The 16436-nt window shown below is 46.4% G+C and overlaps 1 protein-coding gene and 9 non-coding genes across 10 annotated transcripts; 5 read left to right on the top strand and 5 right to left on the bottom strand.

Moving 5' to 3' along the window:
• Positions 1-65: 65 nt before the first annotated feature.
• On the top strand, positions 66-148 carry TRNAL-CAG. The gene has a single exon. It is a non-coding gene; the product is annotated as a tRNA-Leu (tRNA).
• Positions 149-410: 262 nt separating this feature from the next.
• Positions 411-484, top strand: TRNAI-AAU. Its single transcript has one exon. It is a non-coding gene; the product is annotated as a tRNA-Ile (tRNA).
• A 571-nt stretch (positions 485-1055) lies between these two features.
• Positions 1056-1129, bottom strand: TRNAT-AGU. Its single transcript has one exon. It is a non-coding gene; the product is annotated as a tRNA-Thr (tRNA).
• A 246-nt stretch (positions 1130-1375) lies between these two features.
• TRNAS-AGA lies at positions 1376-1457 on the bottom strand. The gene has a single exon. It is a non-coding gene; the product is annotated as a tRNA-Ser (tRNA).
• A 233-nt stretch (positions 1458-1690) lies between these two features.
• TRNAI-AAU lies at positions 1691-1764 on the top strand. Its single transcript has one exon. It is a non-coding gene; the product is annotated as a tRNA-Ile (tRNA).
• A 297-nt stretch (positions 1765-2061) lies between these two features.
• Positions 2062-2133, bottom strand: TRNAH-GUG. Its single transcript has one exon. It is a non-coding gene; the product is annotated as a tRNA-His (tRNA).
• A 145-nt stretch (positions 2134-2278) lies between these two features.
• TRNAD-GUC lies at positions 2279-2350 on the bottom strand. The gene has a single exon. It is a non-coding gene; the product is annotated as a tRNA-Asp (tRNA).
• Positions 2351-6473: 4123 nt separating this feature from the next.
• Positions 6474-6547, top strand: TRNAI-AAU. Its single transcript has one exon. It is a non-coding gene; the product is annotated as a tRNA-Ile (tRNA).
• A 298-nt stretch (positions 6548-6845) lies between these two features.
• TRNAD-GUC lies at positions 6846-6917 on the top strand. Its single transcript has one exon. It is a non-coding gene; the product is annotated as a tRNA-Asp (tRNA).
• Positions 6918-7334: 417 nt separating this feature from the next.
• CPOX (coproporphyrinogen oxidase) lies at positions 7335-15661 on the bottom strand. The gene is made up of 7 exons (XM_039717725.1): positions 15328-15661; positions 15093-15236; positions 14248-14358; positions 13708-13849; positions 11408-11626; positions 9698-9802; positions 7335-7862 (listed from the first exon to the last, which is right to left on the bottom strand). Exons 1-7 carry the CDS (start codon positions 15659-15661, stop codon positions 7775-7777), a joined length of 1143 nt encoding a protein of 380 aa, XP_039573659.1. The 3' UTR covers positions 7335-7774.
• Between the last annotated feature and the right edge of the window lie 775 nt (positions 15662-16436).

The following is a 16436-nucleotide window of genomic DNA, read 5'->3' as shown; positions in this document are numbered from 1 at the left end:
TATGGTCGGGGGAGCCCTGGGCTCTGGTGGAACCGAATTGGGCCGGCCAGAAAATCGCGACAGCGGTCAGGATGGCCGAGCGGTCTAAGGCGCTGCGTTCAGGTCGCAGTCTCCCCTGGAGGCGTGGGTTCGAATCCCACTCCTGACATCGAGTTTTCTGCTTGTGCACTGTGAGGCGCTGTTTTGATGCGTGGTCCCGTCGAACGCGGGTGGGTGAGCGGAGGCAAGTACGTCAGGGACACGCGTGGTGCCCACGCATTTGCGCCTCCGTTCGGTGCAGGCGATGCCGTTACGGATCGGCTCAGTAGGGATCGGCGCCGCAGCAGCCGCGCGCAGGTCGTGGTTAGTACTGCCCAGGCAGCCGTCTGACATGTAGAAAACTGATTTAAAAAAAAAAAATCCAACCAGTAGGCCGGTTAGCTCAGTTGGTTAGAGCGTGGTGCTAATAACGCCAAGGTCGCGGGTTCGATCCCCGTACGGGCCATTTTGGTTTTTTTTGGGCCCCGCCCAGGTGATGGGGACTGCTGGTGTGGCTTCTTCCCGCACTCCTTGTGCCGATCAGCAGAAGAGGGAGAAAATTCCCGCCTTCTGGAGGCGCCCACATCCTTCCGTATTCACCTGCAGAGCCAAATAAAAGCTGCCACGGCTACGGTTACGACTTGATTAGCCGCGGCTGATGCTTGTGGAGGACAGTGTCCAGCCGGACGTGAGAGAGGGGCTGAAGGAAAGGCGCTGCTCAGGGCTCACCTGTCACGGGCGATCTCCGCAGGAGGGCACAGCCCGATTTTCTGTAGGAAACGACACGGGCCGAGATGCCCGTCGGCGCTAGAAGACGCCCTTCGAGAGGACGGCACATAGGTACAGGGGAGCTCCTCCGTCTATGCGGTGTAAATGATGAAAACGATCGACGCCCAACTTATCCCGCTACAGTGCAGACACGAGCAACTGGGGCCGCGCTGCGCTGCTGCGGGCACGGGATGAGGGGGAAGAAACCCGGCGAGGGAATTGAGGCGGCTCGTCCAAAATAAACCGGCGGGGAACGCCATGGATAACACAGGCACCGCTGGGATTCGAACCCAGGATCTCCTGTTTACTAGACAGGCGCTTTAACCAGCTAAGCCACGGCGCCGGGCGGGCCAGGTGCAGCACCGTCTCGCCCTGTGCAAAAAGATCCGGGGCGCTCCTGGGGGCATCCTTTTTCCACTGGAGGGTTCCTGCTCTGAGCTGAGACTCTCGGGGAGTGACTCCAAATTCCCTCGTTTCTTCGTTTCTTACTGGTGAAAATTTTTTATCGTGAAAAAAAAAAAGGCAAAGAGAAAGAGAATTTGGGACACCGCAGAGAGAAGAATATTTTGGAGGAAAAAAACAACTTCTTCGTAGTCGGCAGGATTCGAACCTGCGCGGGGAGACCCCAATGGATTTCTAGTCCATCGCCTTAACCACTCGGCCACGACTACTGCATATTCAGCCTCTCTGGTTTTCCGCATTTGTCCGTCAAATCGGCGCCTTTGCCCTCTCACTTCCTACAGTATTTTTTCCTAGCGTGCTCCCGACTCGGCGCCGCTCCCGCCGAGGGTCGCCGGGATTTGCGCGTGAATCCCGGAGCCACCCCCACTCGTCTGCGCAAGCGGGGGCGGGCCGAGGCAGCTGATAGGCTGCCAATCAAGCCTATAGGAGCATCTGTACAGTGGGCCGGTTAGCTCAGTTGGTTAGAGCGTGGTGCTAATAACGCCAAGGTCGCGGGTTCGATCCCCGTACGGGCCAGCAGGCTTTTTGGGTGGTCCTTTTTTGGTGTGGGGTTTTTTTGGGGGTGGTTTTTTTTTGTTTGTTTTTGTTTGTTTTTTTTTACCCTTTATATTTTTCTTGCCGTTTTAGCGTTCTTGGTATCAAACCGCTCCCGCCCAGGAACGAGTCCCAGGCGTACCCACCCCGTAGCCGGGGTCAGGAGGACGAAAGTCACCTCGCCCCGTCTCGGCTAAGGCGCTCTCAGACAACGATGGCGGCAGGGAGACGAAAAAGACGAGACGAGACGAGAAAGCCTGGCAAAACACCACATGCTCCTGCCGTGACTCGGATTCGAACCGAGGTTGCTGCGACCACAACGCAGAGTACTAACCACTATACGATCACGGCCGCCCAAACGCCCGGCGCCACCGCCGCAGACGTCGACTCCTTTCCGCCCCACTCTTCCAGCCATGTTCCCGATGGTAAGGGGATGGATGGGAATTTCACCGGAGAAAAGTAAAGCGGCGATGGCGCGGCAAAATGGCACAATGACCTCCCCGTCGGGGAATCGAACCCCGGTCTCCCGCGTGACAGGCGGGGATACTCACCACTATACTAACGAGGAGCGCCTTGGTATGTAGAGGCCAGGTGTAACCAGGCTAGGCAGAAAGCGCCTGAGGGGGCGGTCTGGGCGCCCGCAGGGAGCCGTCAGCGCTGCCGTGCCCGAGCGGGCACGGAGGGAGACCCCACCGAGGCTTTCCTAACTACCTGCGGCTCGCGACTTCCTGCATTTGCGTTGCTCTAAGCTTGAACACGAGGTTTACGGTGAGTCCCGCCTCACGGAGCGCATTTGAAGGGTATGGCTGACAGGGAAACCCACCCCGTGGCTCCCAAATCCATCAACCTCTTGTCTGCCATCATGAAAGGCGTGGTTTGCTGGGTGGTTTACATTCAGAAATTTCAGATAGTCTCTCAAGGGTAGTTGGGTTTTCCTTGCTAAAAAGGCGGCAAAGTTGGCACTGTGTAATTGGTTTCAGTAATTAAAAAAAAAAGCAAGGGGGCAATAACAATTTAAAAATGCCATTTCCTATAGTGTTACACAAGTCTGGGGGGGATCAGGAACCTGCAGAAAGCCATCAGAATCTAGCATCTTTAAGGCACATTTGTAACCAGTTTTGGCCATGTACACACGTCTTTTTGCTCCACCTGTTGCCAAAAGCATCGGGATAAATCAAACACTATATTTTAGTATTAGAAAGTAGGCATTGCTTCATTCACAGTGCCAGTGTGTGCATGGATATAGCTCTGCCTAAATGCTGGGCCACTTTCAAAACTTTTCACTTACTTACACATTTTTATCAAATGAAGAAATTAATGTCTATTGGTTATAAACTATGTAATTATTTTCATTAAACAGTATTCTGTGTCTTGTTGGTTATTGATTTCTTATTATGAACATTTTCCGGATTTTTACTAATCTTTTTCCCTAATAAGGCATTTCCAGCACAAATGCTGAATTGTCTTTGTTAGTTTCTTCTTTAACTTCTGGTTCCTGCAACATGTCCTAGGAAGGCTATAAATTTTGCATTCCAGGTGTAGCAATACCTCTCTCCCCCAGGCTTTGTTCACTGAAGGTGACATCAGGGTTAGTTTGGCAAAACTTCAAAAGTTTAATTAATTTTCCCAATCCATTCTAACAATAGCAGTTTGTAAAATAAACTTTGCTGCTTGCTGGTTACAGTGGAAAATCACACCGTTTATGAGTAGTACACACTGCTTATGATTTATTAAAAATTAATTAGAAAGCTAATTAAAACCATTATATTGTAAAAGAGTTCTTAGCTAAAATGAAGTTCAAAAATTAGTTTTACAAACACGATCACTTACCTGCAACGTACCATATTTAAGAGGGGGAAAGTAAATGTCATCCTTTACTTCCTCATTCCTGGACTAGTTCTTCTTATGTGGTTTTCTTGGAACAACTGTTTTTCCTGGGAAAGGAAAGATATTGAAAGTATTAAATTTATTAAATCTGACTCCTTGGGGAAAAGAAAAGGAAACAGGCATTTCAAACATGTAGTACTAAGTATTGCATTTAGACAAACATCTGTAATCAAAGATTCACCATCTTTCACCTGCACATTCCTGATGCAACAGTTGACAAGACAATTACTTATTTCTTACTCCAGGAAGAAAAAATAATGTACACCTCTCCCTAGGCATCCTTCTTATCCTGAAAGACTGGAAAATGCATTTGGAAATGTATTTTGAACTGTAATGACACAATAGCTATATAGGAACAAAACAAACTGTGCTTCTTGCATTTTAAAAATGGTGAAATAGTTCATAATTGTCTTAGAAAATGGTATTTTAAACGAATGAGTGGTCAATAAATTAGGGATAACCTAATAAAAAAGAGTCAAGGTTGGTAATAATGTAAGTTAGGGCTGCAAATACCTTCTCTTGCAGAAAGACGCATTTCATTGCAGTTGCATTGTATCTTCTGGGTCCTGGCACACAATTTTGCAGTTGTTCTTTCTTTACTGAGCAATTTGCTCTGGAAAAGGTCTTGTCCTGGTGTCTCTGAAATTATTTTACACTGAGGTCTACTAACAATAGCAGAAACACAAAGTGACCGTACAGCTTCTCTCTTCTCCAACTGTTGTCACCGCATCCTCTCAGTGACCAAGCAGCCCGACATGGTCGACTGCAGGGGACAGTCCCCTGTGCCCAGAGGGTACAGGAGGGCAGCTAGGGATATCAACCCTAAGTCAGAGGAAAAGCTGGCAGCTGACGGTGGAGGAGGAAAAGGTCAACTCTCAGCAGAGGTAAATCCAAGGTTTATTACGGGACACAAGAAAGCCCCAAACCTCAGGGGAACTTACTGCAGAGAGCACAAACTGAGCCCCTGCACCAGCTTATAATGGAGGGGGCGGAAACAAGGGAAAGATACAGCAAACATCCAATAGGGGAAACAGGGGGTGTGTAAACCTGGGAGATGGACATGAAGGATCACAAATTAGGAGGTACCTTAAGGGAGGGCCCTGATCTCTGCCCAATCACTCGATGCCTCTGAGGGAAGATTCTGGAAAGAGGGGAAGGGCTGTCGGGTGATTGACAGGGGTACAGGGAGGAGACTAGGGAATGGCTCTGCAGACATAGGGAGGATTGACATGAGGGAGGAGGGGAGTAACTGGGGGCAAACCATTTTCGGGAAGGAAGTAGGGGTACATAGGTGAAACCATTTCAAACTGAGAACAAGGATAATAAAACACAATGCAACAAACAAAGATAATAAAACACAATACAACAGACTGTTGTCTTTATCATGATGCTTCTTGAGCTTGAAAATCTAACAAAATCCATTAGAAGTGTGTTTTTGAGAAAGCATGAGACAGAGTTTAAAATCCATATTCTGCTTACAACAGACACTCTTCATCTTGCCTCTGGAGTGATTCTACTGCTTCAGTCCTGTTTCCTAAAATTTTTTGATCAATTTCCAAGGACTGTGGTCCGGTGACTGTAGGAAAACCTACAGTCTTGGAGTCCCACCGTTCCTTAAATTGAATGCTGCTGCTTAAGGAAAGAAAAACAGCACCAGTTGAAATTAGACCACGTCAGGGTTGCTTTTTTAGGTATATGACTTTTTGCAGATTCTTCCAGTTCTACAGCTAATCAAATAATTTTTTATTTTATAGACTGCCCACTTATTTTTTTAAGGCCCAGCATGTCACTAATAAATGATGCCTTTTCAATTTAGAAATTTTTATTCTAAAAAGTCCCCTTATTGTGGGGCTTTCTGCTTCTTTCCTCTTCATGCACATCTGTAGTTTTCTGCCCTTTTTTCATCAGATGTCTCCTGTCCTTTTCCTTCCTTACTCCATATTTTCTTACACATGATCTGTGACCATTTCCTCACACCATGTATTGGTCATTGCTTTGGTGGCAGCTTTGGGGTCTTTTTCTGCAGCCTGTGGGAACATGTCTGTTAAATGTTGCCCAGGATTTGAGGAAGCTCTTGTATTGTCATGACACTTTTATATATGCTTCTCTATGCAGATATTACCTTACATTTAGCTTCCCAGTATGTTTTTTATTGATGTATTTAATGATAGGTTGTGTTAATGGCAAATGAAACAACAAAGAAGAGCTAAACTTAGCACTCATACTGACAGTTTGTGAGGGGAAGGGCTGGGAATTTGATTACGTCCTCTTCCTCTCCAGCTTTCTCACTGACTCAGAGGTGTTTAATTCTGAAATATTTTCTGCATTTTTCTAATCAATGCCTTGATTTCACAAGTGATCCAAATGAGCCATCACCGAGGGAATGACCCATCACTCTTTCCATCGCATTCCCGTCCGCGGCGTGGCTAAAAGGAGGGAGAGAGGGAAGGGTCGGGAATGGTTCCTACAAAGCGTGGCGGTTCGCTGCAGTGGTGCCGCTGGGAGGTGCGCGTCCGTGTGCGGGGTGCAGCCTCGCTGAGCCGCTCCGTGCCCCCTGCGCACCGGAGGAGGGAACAGGCAGAGAAAAACGAAAGGTTGTTGAAGTCCCAAGTTTTTAGGAATGCTCGTCACTCCGGCTAGTGCCCTTGCTGCTCTACCACGGCTCCCCGAAACAATTCACAGAGGCGGTGTCTAGGAGGAGCGATCGCAGTAATGGTGCAGAACGGCGCTCGGCAGTGGCTGCACCCACAGCACGGGTGTGGGAGTGCCTTGGATACTGGTTCTCAATATTCCCTGGACGGGTTGGCCGGTTAGCTCAGTTGGTTAGAGCGTGGTGCTAATAACGCCAAGGTCGCGGGTTCGATCCCCGTACGGGCCACGTTGTTGTGCTTGTATTTTGGGTTTTTTCCCCCCCTTAGCCATGAGATTACTGACTTTGCAGAGGATCACTTTATTTTGTTTTAGGGGCGGAGGAGTAACACGGAAAGGAACGCGGTACGGCCAAGAGGAAACTGGACTTGGGCGGTCATGGGGGCACAGTGAATGCGAGCTGGACCGGCACCTCTCCCCATCCTATCCCACTCCGGGCCAGGCCAAGTGTCACCCGTACACCAGGAGCTGACAGCAGGTGAGCTGATACCACGTGATGACTGGGAGAGAGGAGCCCTATATCTAATTCCTCGTTAGTATAGTGGTGAGTATCCCCGCCTGTCACGCGGGAGACCGGGGTTCGATTCCCCGACGGGGAGACATACTAGCTTTTTGGGTTTTTTCCCCCCTCAAACGGTGGAGAAAAAAAAACAACCCACGCCCCACTTGCTTTTCCCCTCCCAGCTCACCAAGTTCGAGCTGAGAGACAAGACAATCACATTTGTCCAAAGCTGGGAGGAGCATGAAGGCACGCAACAGCGTCCTGATCCACCATGGACCTCCCCGGCAATGGAGCCGGCCCGAGCAGCATTATTCTGCTGTGTGATCGCGGCACAGACGCTCAGAGCTGATTTTCTCAAAGACAGCCATTCTTCCATTCTCGTAAGGTAACACCGAGACCTCAACCCACATCAGCCAAATTATGCTGCTGCAGCACATCTTAAACCATTTCCCCCCCTCCTACAATCAAAACATCACCAAAATACATGTGAAGTACTACCTTTTACACAGCTTCCTGAAAGCACAGTTTAAGGTTTAATATAATACCAAATATTCCCTTTATTCTTTAAAAAAATGTTTTTAAGTACACCAACATTTTAAAAGGGTAAGCAGTGCTATTTAGGCACAGATAATGCTTTCATTTCCCTGAAGACACCACAGTAGTTTGCCATTTTGCAGTCATCTAAAGCGTGCAGAGTAGCCCTGTGAGGCCTTCACCAGTCCTTCACAAGGCAACAGCAACAGGGGATGACAACATTAGCCCATCAGTCTAAAAAAATGAGTTCAAACATTTGCAAGTTCTAACAAGTCTACAGCATAATTAAGGCAGGAGGTAAGAGTATAAATAGACACACTGAAACAGCACACAACAGCAGTTTGAATGGGCTGGTTTGCAGGTATTCCTGTTCTCTCAGAATGGCTCAGTGGAAGCAATCAATCTTGTTCATGATCTGTGTCAGTGCACCCAGTCTTTGGGATTTCGCAGAACCTCCAGAATTTCTGCTTCTTTCGAGCTCTCTGGTGGGTTGTGCATGTACTCCCACCTGCAAGGAGAAGTGAAACTCACTCAGATGGCCCAGCTGGCAGCCACTTCTCCTGCACCAGGCTGCGTTTGGACTGGAGTTGCCTTTTCTTAGGATGCAAAGCTACATATACAGTTGATACTCTTGGCTGAGATGACAGATACAGTTACAAATCACAAGTTCAGTAAAAACAAATAATAATGCCACCAGGGTAGACAGGAGAAATGTTAGCTTCATCTTTTTTACCAACTTTTGAAAAATCTGGAAGGACAAGGAAAAAGAGCAGTACCCCATTCCCCACAAGGCATGCAGGTTTATTTGCAAAAATCTTGTAACAGTCTCTTGTGACACACTAGTATCACAAAGAAGGTGAACAAAAACAGGAACACACTGAATTCTGACAGTGACACAACCTTTTTCCAGAATTTTGGCTGGAAACTCTATGAGTCTTTGTTGAATCTTGGTTTTAAGAACAAAAGTGGTGAAAGATCCCTTTTTTCATTGAAAAAGCAATTGAAAGAGACACAAGAGAGAAAGGAAAGTGTCAGCAGTCAAAGAGATATGGGTATATCCTCCTTGCTCCTTTACCCCCACAAGGAATGACCCATTCATGCTGTGAAGTGAGCTAGTTCACTGATGAAAAAGAGCAAACCCAGACAACCACAGAAATTATAACAAAACACAGAACATGCTACACCACCAGGTCAGGGACACATCAGATGTTGTCAAGTGGGATGAAGATATATGGTGAGAACAGCACTGCCTTCACAGTTACAAGGCAGCAGGCAGTTTTTTCCTAGGAATTCATGACAGGATACCCAAAAGCAACCTGAAAGTGGGAATAAATAGTAAATGACCAAATTGGCTGGTGTGACAAGCATAAGCAAGATGGGTTAAAACCTAAAAGGACAGTTAAAAACAGTATTTAGCCAAGCAACTGAGTAATAAAATGGCAGGAAATTCACTGTTGATTTATGTGATGGACACAGAAAAAAGTTGCACACAAATTGACTTAAATCGTATTGCCCAGAAAAGACCCTGGCATTGTAACAGTTCTATGAAAAAGCCACCTGAAGTGGTCACCTTTTGACTGCTGAACAGCAGTCAAAACCAGCAAACAGAATACTAGGATTATGGAAAGAATAATGAATTAAAATATTGCTATGCCACTATGAGTCAGGAGCACACCTGCATCTTGTATCCAGATATGTAGCTTACATTGTCTCTTCCTTATCCCCAGTTCAGAAAAGGCACAGAAAACTTAAGCCTAGTAAAAGTGGCAAAAGGATGAAACATCAACTGTACAAAAGACTAAAAAGAGCAGGAAAACAAACTGTCAGCCTGGAAAACAAACAATGAAAACCCCCAAAAGCCTGTAAAATAAAAACTATTATGAGAAAATGAACAGGAAGAAAATCATGTTACTTAGTGAAAAGTCAGATGAAGTCATCAGGTTCAAGTAGAAAACAAAGAGGTACTTTCTCATGCAACACACAGTTAGTTAAACCATGGAGCTCCTTGCCCCACATTTGGCAGGATTGCCAGAAGCTCTCATGGTTTCAAAGGGCTACTAAACATAAACCCATAGAGCGAGAACAATAAATCTATCAAGAGGAACTAAGCACAAAAACTGTATTTTTTTTTTTGCCCGAAAATCTCTATGCCACATACTACTGGCAATTAGGTGAGTACAACGGAGAAGCATCTGCATTTGTAGAACAGAGAACTGTTCTTGTATCAGGCATGAACTCGTCACTGTTAAGAGACTAGAGACCAGGAGAGACCTTTGATTTAATCCTATTAAGTATTTTACTAAGAACAGTGCCTGCTGCAACCCCACATAATCACACCCTTACCTTGCAGTCAGTGGCAGAGACATAAGAATGCTTTCGATTCTTGATCCTGGTGTCAGGAGGCCAAACTTTGTACCTCTGTCATAAACCAAGTTGAACTCTACATACCTACAGGAATGAAGAGATGCAACAGAAAAAAACCTAGCTTATTAGCAGAAATTGGTTGTGCTTTCTTCAAATGGCAGACGTCAAACAAAACCAGACTGTTTTTCTGCTGAGTTGGGGTCAACTGTTCTTTAGCGTTCTCTGCATAGGAATGTGGGTGTGACCTTGCCACTCCACAGAACACTGGGAGAAGTGACCTCAGCTAAGAGACTAGAGCACACCAACTGTTCAAAGGAGAGCAGTCTGCAGGCTCCTGTGCTGTACTGTATTCCTCCCAGGCCTCAGCCCTGCTGGCAAGCTCAACATTACATTTACCTTGGTTCTTCTCTTCTTTGTGGGTGTGTAATAGAGAGGCCTTAAAGGTACTGAAAATAACCAGACAAAAAATCCTACTGTGCAGTCCTCCATGCTGAAGGACACGTTAAGCAGCAAGGCTAGAACAGTATTTCCTGGTTCCTGGGAAGATCTGGAAACAGCAGAAGTCAGATAGCTTAAGAGTGGTGGCTGGGATTTGTAAGTGATGAAATAGACCATTTTCTGCTACCAGCATAGGACTAGAGCTGTGACAATTCGTCAGGGATTATCTCGAGAGCCAGTACAGGGCATTTGTACTTAAAGATACAGGAATGCAAAAGCTCTTATCTATGTGCAGAAATGGAAAGCTTTACATAGCCCCCATAACCTGCAAACAGACCCAGGGAAATAGGCCGCAAGCTGGTCCTGGCTGCAACTCAGAAAAGCTATTCCCCCTTTTAAACTTTGCAGGTTTGCTAAATCCCATTCACGCACTGGATCCTGAAAGATGTTTCCAAGAACAGTCCCACCAAATTAAGGACACTTGCTTAAGTGACCAGCAGCTGCAGGCCAGTGATCTGAACTTGAATGCTTACACTCTTACCATGCCAGTCTTACATTTCTCTGAAGAACAGGCAGAAACTAAAGACTCCAGTTAAGCACAAAGCACAGTTTCAATTCTCCATACGCTCAAACACTCATAGGACATGGAGAACAGAGTACAACTGTATTGACCAATGTACTTAAGCTTTTGCAGCATTAACAGTTGGTGACATTAACAAGCATCCTCCTAAGTCTTCTACAGGTATCCTCAATTCCTTTACAGGAATTTCAATGCCAAGATCAGATGGAATAAATATGTACGTAAGGAGCTGAAAGTACTCAAGTACAGTTACTTCCTGACTTTCTGAGGTTTTCTTGCACTACTTAATAGGAAGCCACCATTCCTTCACCCTTAACTCCTCATGTGTCAGGGCAGCTCTATATCCAGTATCTCTGGGCTGCAGGAGAGGGCAGGATTGAGGACATGAAGCACACCCACACCCCTTGGCCTGTTCTTCTTTTCTTGCTTTTTGAAGGAGTTGAAAAGAAATGGTGGTGCTTTGTTTGGGTTGCCTGTATTGCAACATGGAAGAGTGGGAAATGCCTTCTTTGCACCCTCTTTAGCAATCCAGCACTGGATTTCAGAATTAGTTCTATGCACAAAAATGCTGAAATTCTTGGTGAGCTTTTTTGGTCCACACAACCTGTAACCATAAAGAAACTAGCTCATTTTTTTTTCTTGCCAGCCCAGTCCACCTCCTGTGTACTCACCGTCCTCTCCGAAGCTGTTGCCATAGCTTTTCCTCTGGTGTGAAAGAGTCATGGCAGTGCTTTTTCACAATGGGAATGTAACAAGGCACGACAGCTTTGGCACAACTCTTTACAAACTGGAATACTTCCTCCTTGGAGGGAGAGTCCATATCATCAAAGAATATGCCTCCAATCCCTCTCCGCTCACCACGGTGCTTGATGTAGAAGTAGTCATCACACCTAGAAGCAGCATCAGATGATTACTAATATGGTCCAGAGTATTCAAAGACATGAACAGTACTCCAAAGAGCTACATGCTGCAGGACAGAACCAGTGAAATACTGCCCACAAGTCAGTTTCTGCAGGGCTGGGTGCCCCACTGTTTCCCTGATTGCCCAGAGACAGGACAGTGCAGCATCACTGGGAAAGCACTCCTGTGTCACTTGCAGTAAAAGCTCTGATTAAATGGTCTCTGTAAAGCTACACATCACCACAAAGTCACTGAACACCATGGCAAATGCGTCCACGTGGGCTGATCCAATCCACATCCTCTACCTACTTGGAACAGGGACATCTGATTTCAAAACTTTAAAAACTAAGGGCTTTTGATAGATTCCGTTCCTAGCATTATATGTAGTTCTCAAATTATTTGGACAGCTTTTATATGAACTCAAATTTGGAAGAGTTTATTTACAGAATTTATTCCGTTCGTCATCCAAGTAAAAGAATTTTCTTCATCAAAACACAAGTAATCTAAGGCGCGAAGACCAGATAAGAAAGCAACTGTCACAGCACCCTTCCTTGGAAAAAGGCTTTTAAATAGTTATAAGTTGAAAGACTGAGTCATTATAGCAGTGGCTTTTCATGACTCATGTTTAAGATTATAAATGAGTAAGGACAGCTTATCCTAAAAGCAATTAATCTCTTTTGTATTTACAGGGAGTATTTAGTTGTGAAATTACTGTAACTTGAATGATTTAACTCTGTCTTTTTTATAATTCCTTGCTTGAGCGTGCAACTCTTCAGACAGAGGAGAAAGCAAAGGGAAGTAGGAAGCAGGAACCATCAACATCAAGAAAACCCGGCTCTTCCATTATGACTAGTTTTCCATACGGGACCAGTTTTCCATATATCCACAACTGTTCTCAAGCATTATACATGGCATGGCCATAAAAAGAGAGACATGGAGATGTAACAGATAACCTATACTATTTTTTATTCACTGGGATAATCAATCAGTGTTTTCTGTTTTTTGATAGGCAGAAGAGTTAGAGAAAAATGCCAAGTCAGAAATATAAAAGAGAATAAGCCTGGCAAAAATCTTAAATTTAGATCAGGTAGACAGTGTGGTAAGTGTAATAATGTTTATCTTCAACAAAGTGGGAAAAGGCCTATCCCCTGCAGCTGGCATTGCTAACCTACTTAAGCAGCAAAGAACCAGACTATTAAGGTAGATTTTCTAAACTACCATGCAAAAAATCCTCAGACAGAAAGACTGTAATCTCAAGGCTCTACAATATGTCTCTCTACTAAGTGGTTGCCACCCAAACTATAACACCCACTTTATCTCCTGTCCTCAGACAAGACCCAATAGCTTACAAAAGGGTACTCCCACCTTCCTGCATACACAGCTTGTGGCAGATAGGATTATCAGACACAGAACAGCAAGCTCCCACTTGGTAGTGGAAGATCCCATCACTTGTATCTCTCAGCTCAAGAAGAACATTGAAAGTTTGCATCTTAGAAAATGTGCTGTTGAACTCCCAGTGATTGTGTCACCAGAGGAAAAAATACAGCTTCATCAAAGTATGAAGATTTTACATTAAGGACAATGTCCTTCACATACCTGGAAACTACCTGGCTGTAAAGGCCAGACTGAAGGCAGAAAAACAAAAGTGGGATTTTCAAAACTGCTGTGATGGCCCAAGAGCTCACACTGAATCATGCACCTTTACCATGAGTTCACTGTAAACAGAATTTGTACAAGTCCATGGGGCAGAAGTCTTGTCCTAGTTTAACACCAGAGGCTAAAAGGAATTTTAAGTTGCCTAGTGCAACAAAACCTTGATGAGTCAGCTTGGTTTTTCTTTGGGCTATAGACTTACGATCCTAGTTGTCAGGATCGTAACTTGAAAAATCCAGGATTATGTAAATAAAGATATTTCTTTAGACAACAATTTGTACCAGTACACTTCTGATTTTCATTAGGGCTTTCTGATACTTTTCAAAAGGCAGCAGAACCTACAGTTCCTAGCATACACTTAACTGCCAACACCTAGTGCTGCTTTCTGCTCCCCCCAAGCACACCTTCATCCACGTACCATTTCTTGTATTTGGGATACAGCTTCAGATCATGCTTGTCACAGGCTTCTTTCAGAGTCTTGTGAAAATGAATGGCATCCTCTTCATTCAAGTAAGTTGGAGTGAGGTCAGTCCCACCACCAAACCACCACTGTTTAGTTCCTATAGCAGAGGCAAGCAGCAACATTTTTCTTTTAAACTTCTGAACAGCAACTTGTTGCTAGTGGTTCACCAAGAAATAACAACTACTTTTACAATACAAAACAACATCATTTTTCAGTGGTGTCCCTAAACATCAATAGTGAAAAATTTGCCTACAAGGTAGTGCAATGATCAGTGACTTCAGAAAGAGATGAAACAAACTTCAAGGTAGTGAAAACCATTTTCGACCACTGACCCTGACTATAGGACAGCAGTTTCACAAGATGGGCTGCTGACTCTTGACATAGCTGGGAGCAGACTCACACTGGTTCTTGATTTCTTACCCCAGCCATGCATTCACACTTCCTTGGAGCAGAGTTAGACATTTCATACATTTCTCACTGGACTATAATCCTTACCATCTGCTTCTTCAATTTCAAAGTATCTGTAGTTGAAGTGCATGGTTGGAACATGAGGATTCTTTGGATGGATAACAGAGCTCACACCCATGGCACAAAAAGGCAGCTTCCCTGCATAAAAAGATGCACAGAAAAAGCCCTTCGGTTTTTCAATGAACTTCATTTGTCATAATTTAAGAAATATCACTATTTTCCCTTACGCTCCAAGGCACAACAGGAAACAGTCTCATGTTGGGTCACCATAATTATTAATCGGTGGGCAAGTTACTTCTCATCTATACACTTCTGTGCACCGAACTCAGTTATTTCCTTGGTATTTGTTCTAAAACATGACAATACTTTGGAGAACCCACTAGATGAAGACCACTTAAACCATAAGGCACTGCCTTCTACCACCCCCAGTCCTCACAATTATCCTTTGTTATTCTACCACCCCAGTCCTCACAATTACCCTTAATTACACAAAGGTGTATTGAGTACCCTCTAGCCTACAGGTGTTGTTGGGTTTCTCCCTCCACCTCGTTGGTACTTAATTCCTGCACTGTTTCACTGTTGCGTTACAGCGTCATTACTGAGAAGTCACCTGTGCCGACAATACATTCCTCATAGCAGCAAGACAGAGACAGAAGCACTCCCGTACCTAGCTTTCTAGGGACATGAAAATCCACCTATCAGGCTTACTGATTAGAAATCACTATAATACAAATGAAAACCTTTGAACTTTCATCAGTCTGGCCTTCCTCATGTTCTACTCAAAGGCCAGGTTGCTTTCAGAGTACTTGAACGGGAATACTCAGGTGAACACGTCCCCGTTCCCTATCCCAACTGCGCGACAGACGCCTTACCGTCCTTGGCCTTCAGAGACTTCCCTCTGCTCCGCATCTGCCGCGCTGCCTCCTCGGACAGGAGTCCGGACACGACGGACACGTTCACACCAGCCTTCTCGAAGACCTCGCCATCCTGCAGCACGCAGCTGATGCCGCCTCCGCCTGCCAACGCCAGGCTCCAGGTCAGGGTCACCGAGGGGTGACCGAACCCGGGGTGCCGGTATCCGCGGTCTCCCCCGCGGCTTCCCCGTACCTTCCTTCCTTTCCCAGCTGTCAACGGCGAAGGAGGCACCGGGGTCCAGGTCGGCCAGGGCGCGACACACCTCCGCCTGCGTCTCCATGATGAGCAGCTCCATGCGGCTCCGCAGCTCCCGCCGCCGCCGCCGCAGCTCCCGCAGCCCGCTCACCGGCGGCGCCATGAACCGCTGCCGCATCTCCTTCTCCTCCTCGTCCTCCCGGGCCGCCGCCAACGCGGCTTGCCGCCGCCACAGCCCCAGCGCCAGCCCCAGCCCGCCCAGCGCTCCCGCGGCCGCCAGCGCGGCCCGNNCGCGAGCGGCCCCGCGGAACAGACGCGCTGCCGCCGCCATGACCGCCACCGGCGCCACAGTGCCAGCGGGGCGGAGCGGGGGCGGGGCGGGGCGGGGCGTGGGCCGCGCTAGATACGAACGTCTGTCTGCCTTCGGAAACGATTAGGGAAAGCACCTCTGAGATCATCCAGTCTGGTCTGTCGTCTATCACCACATTGACACCACCTCCAGAGACAGTGACTCCACCACCTCCCTGGGCGGTCCAATCCAATGTCTAAACAACCTTTCTGTGAAGAAACTCTTCCTAATGTTAATTTGAACCTTCCCCTGGCACAGCTTAACACTATGTCCTCTCGCTGGTTGCTTGGAAGAGAGTGATCCCCACGTGGCTACAACCTCCTGTTAGGTAGCTGTAGAGAGAGATAAAGTTACCCCTGAGCCTGCTTTTCTTCAGGCTGAACAACCCCAGCTCCCTCAGCTGCTCCTCATAAGACTTGTGCTCCAGACCCTTCACCACCTTCATTGTTCTTCCTTGGACCTGCTCCAGCACCTCAATGGCCTTCCTGAACTGAGGAGCCCTGAACTGGACACAGTGTTTGAGATGTGGTCTCACTAGTGCTGAGTTCAGAGGAAGAATCACTTCCCTAGTCCTGCTGGTCATGCCATTTCTGAAAGAGGCCAAAATGCCATTGGTACACAGCTGGCTCATACATGTCTGTACAAGAAAGCCCATCCACACTGACTGCTGTGAAAGAGTGCAAGCATCCTATAACCCTCCCATCAGGATCTGGGCTGCCCATTGCGTGAGGGTGGCGTGACAGGGAGAGGCATTGAC

Source organism: Passer montanus, unplaced genomic scaffold, assembly GCF_014805655.1.
Source record: "Passer montanus isolate IOZ18808 unplaced genomic scaffold, ASM1480565v1 scaffold39, whole genome shotgun sequence".
Classification (NCBI taxonomy): domain Eukaryota; kingdom Metazoa; phylum Chordata; class Aves; order Passeriformes; family Passeridae; genus Passer; species Passer montanus.
This window is presented reverse-complemented; position numbering and strand designations above follow the sequence as displayed.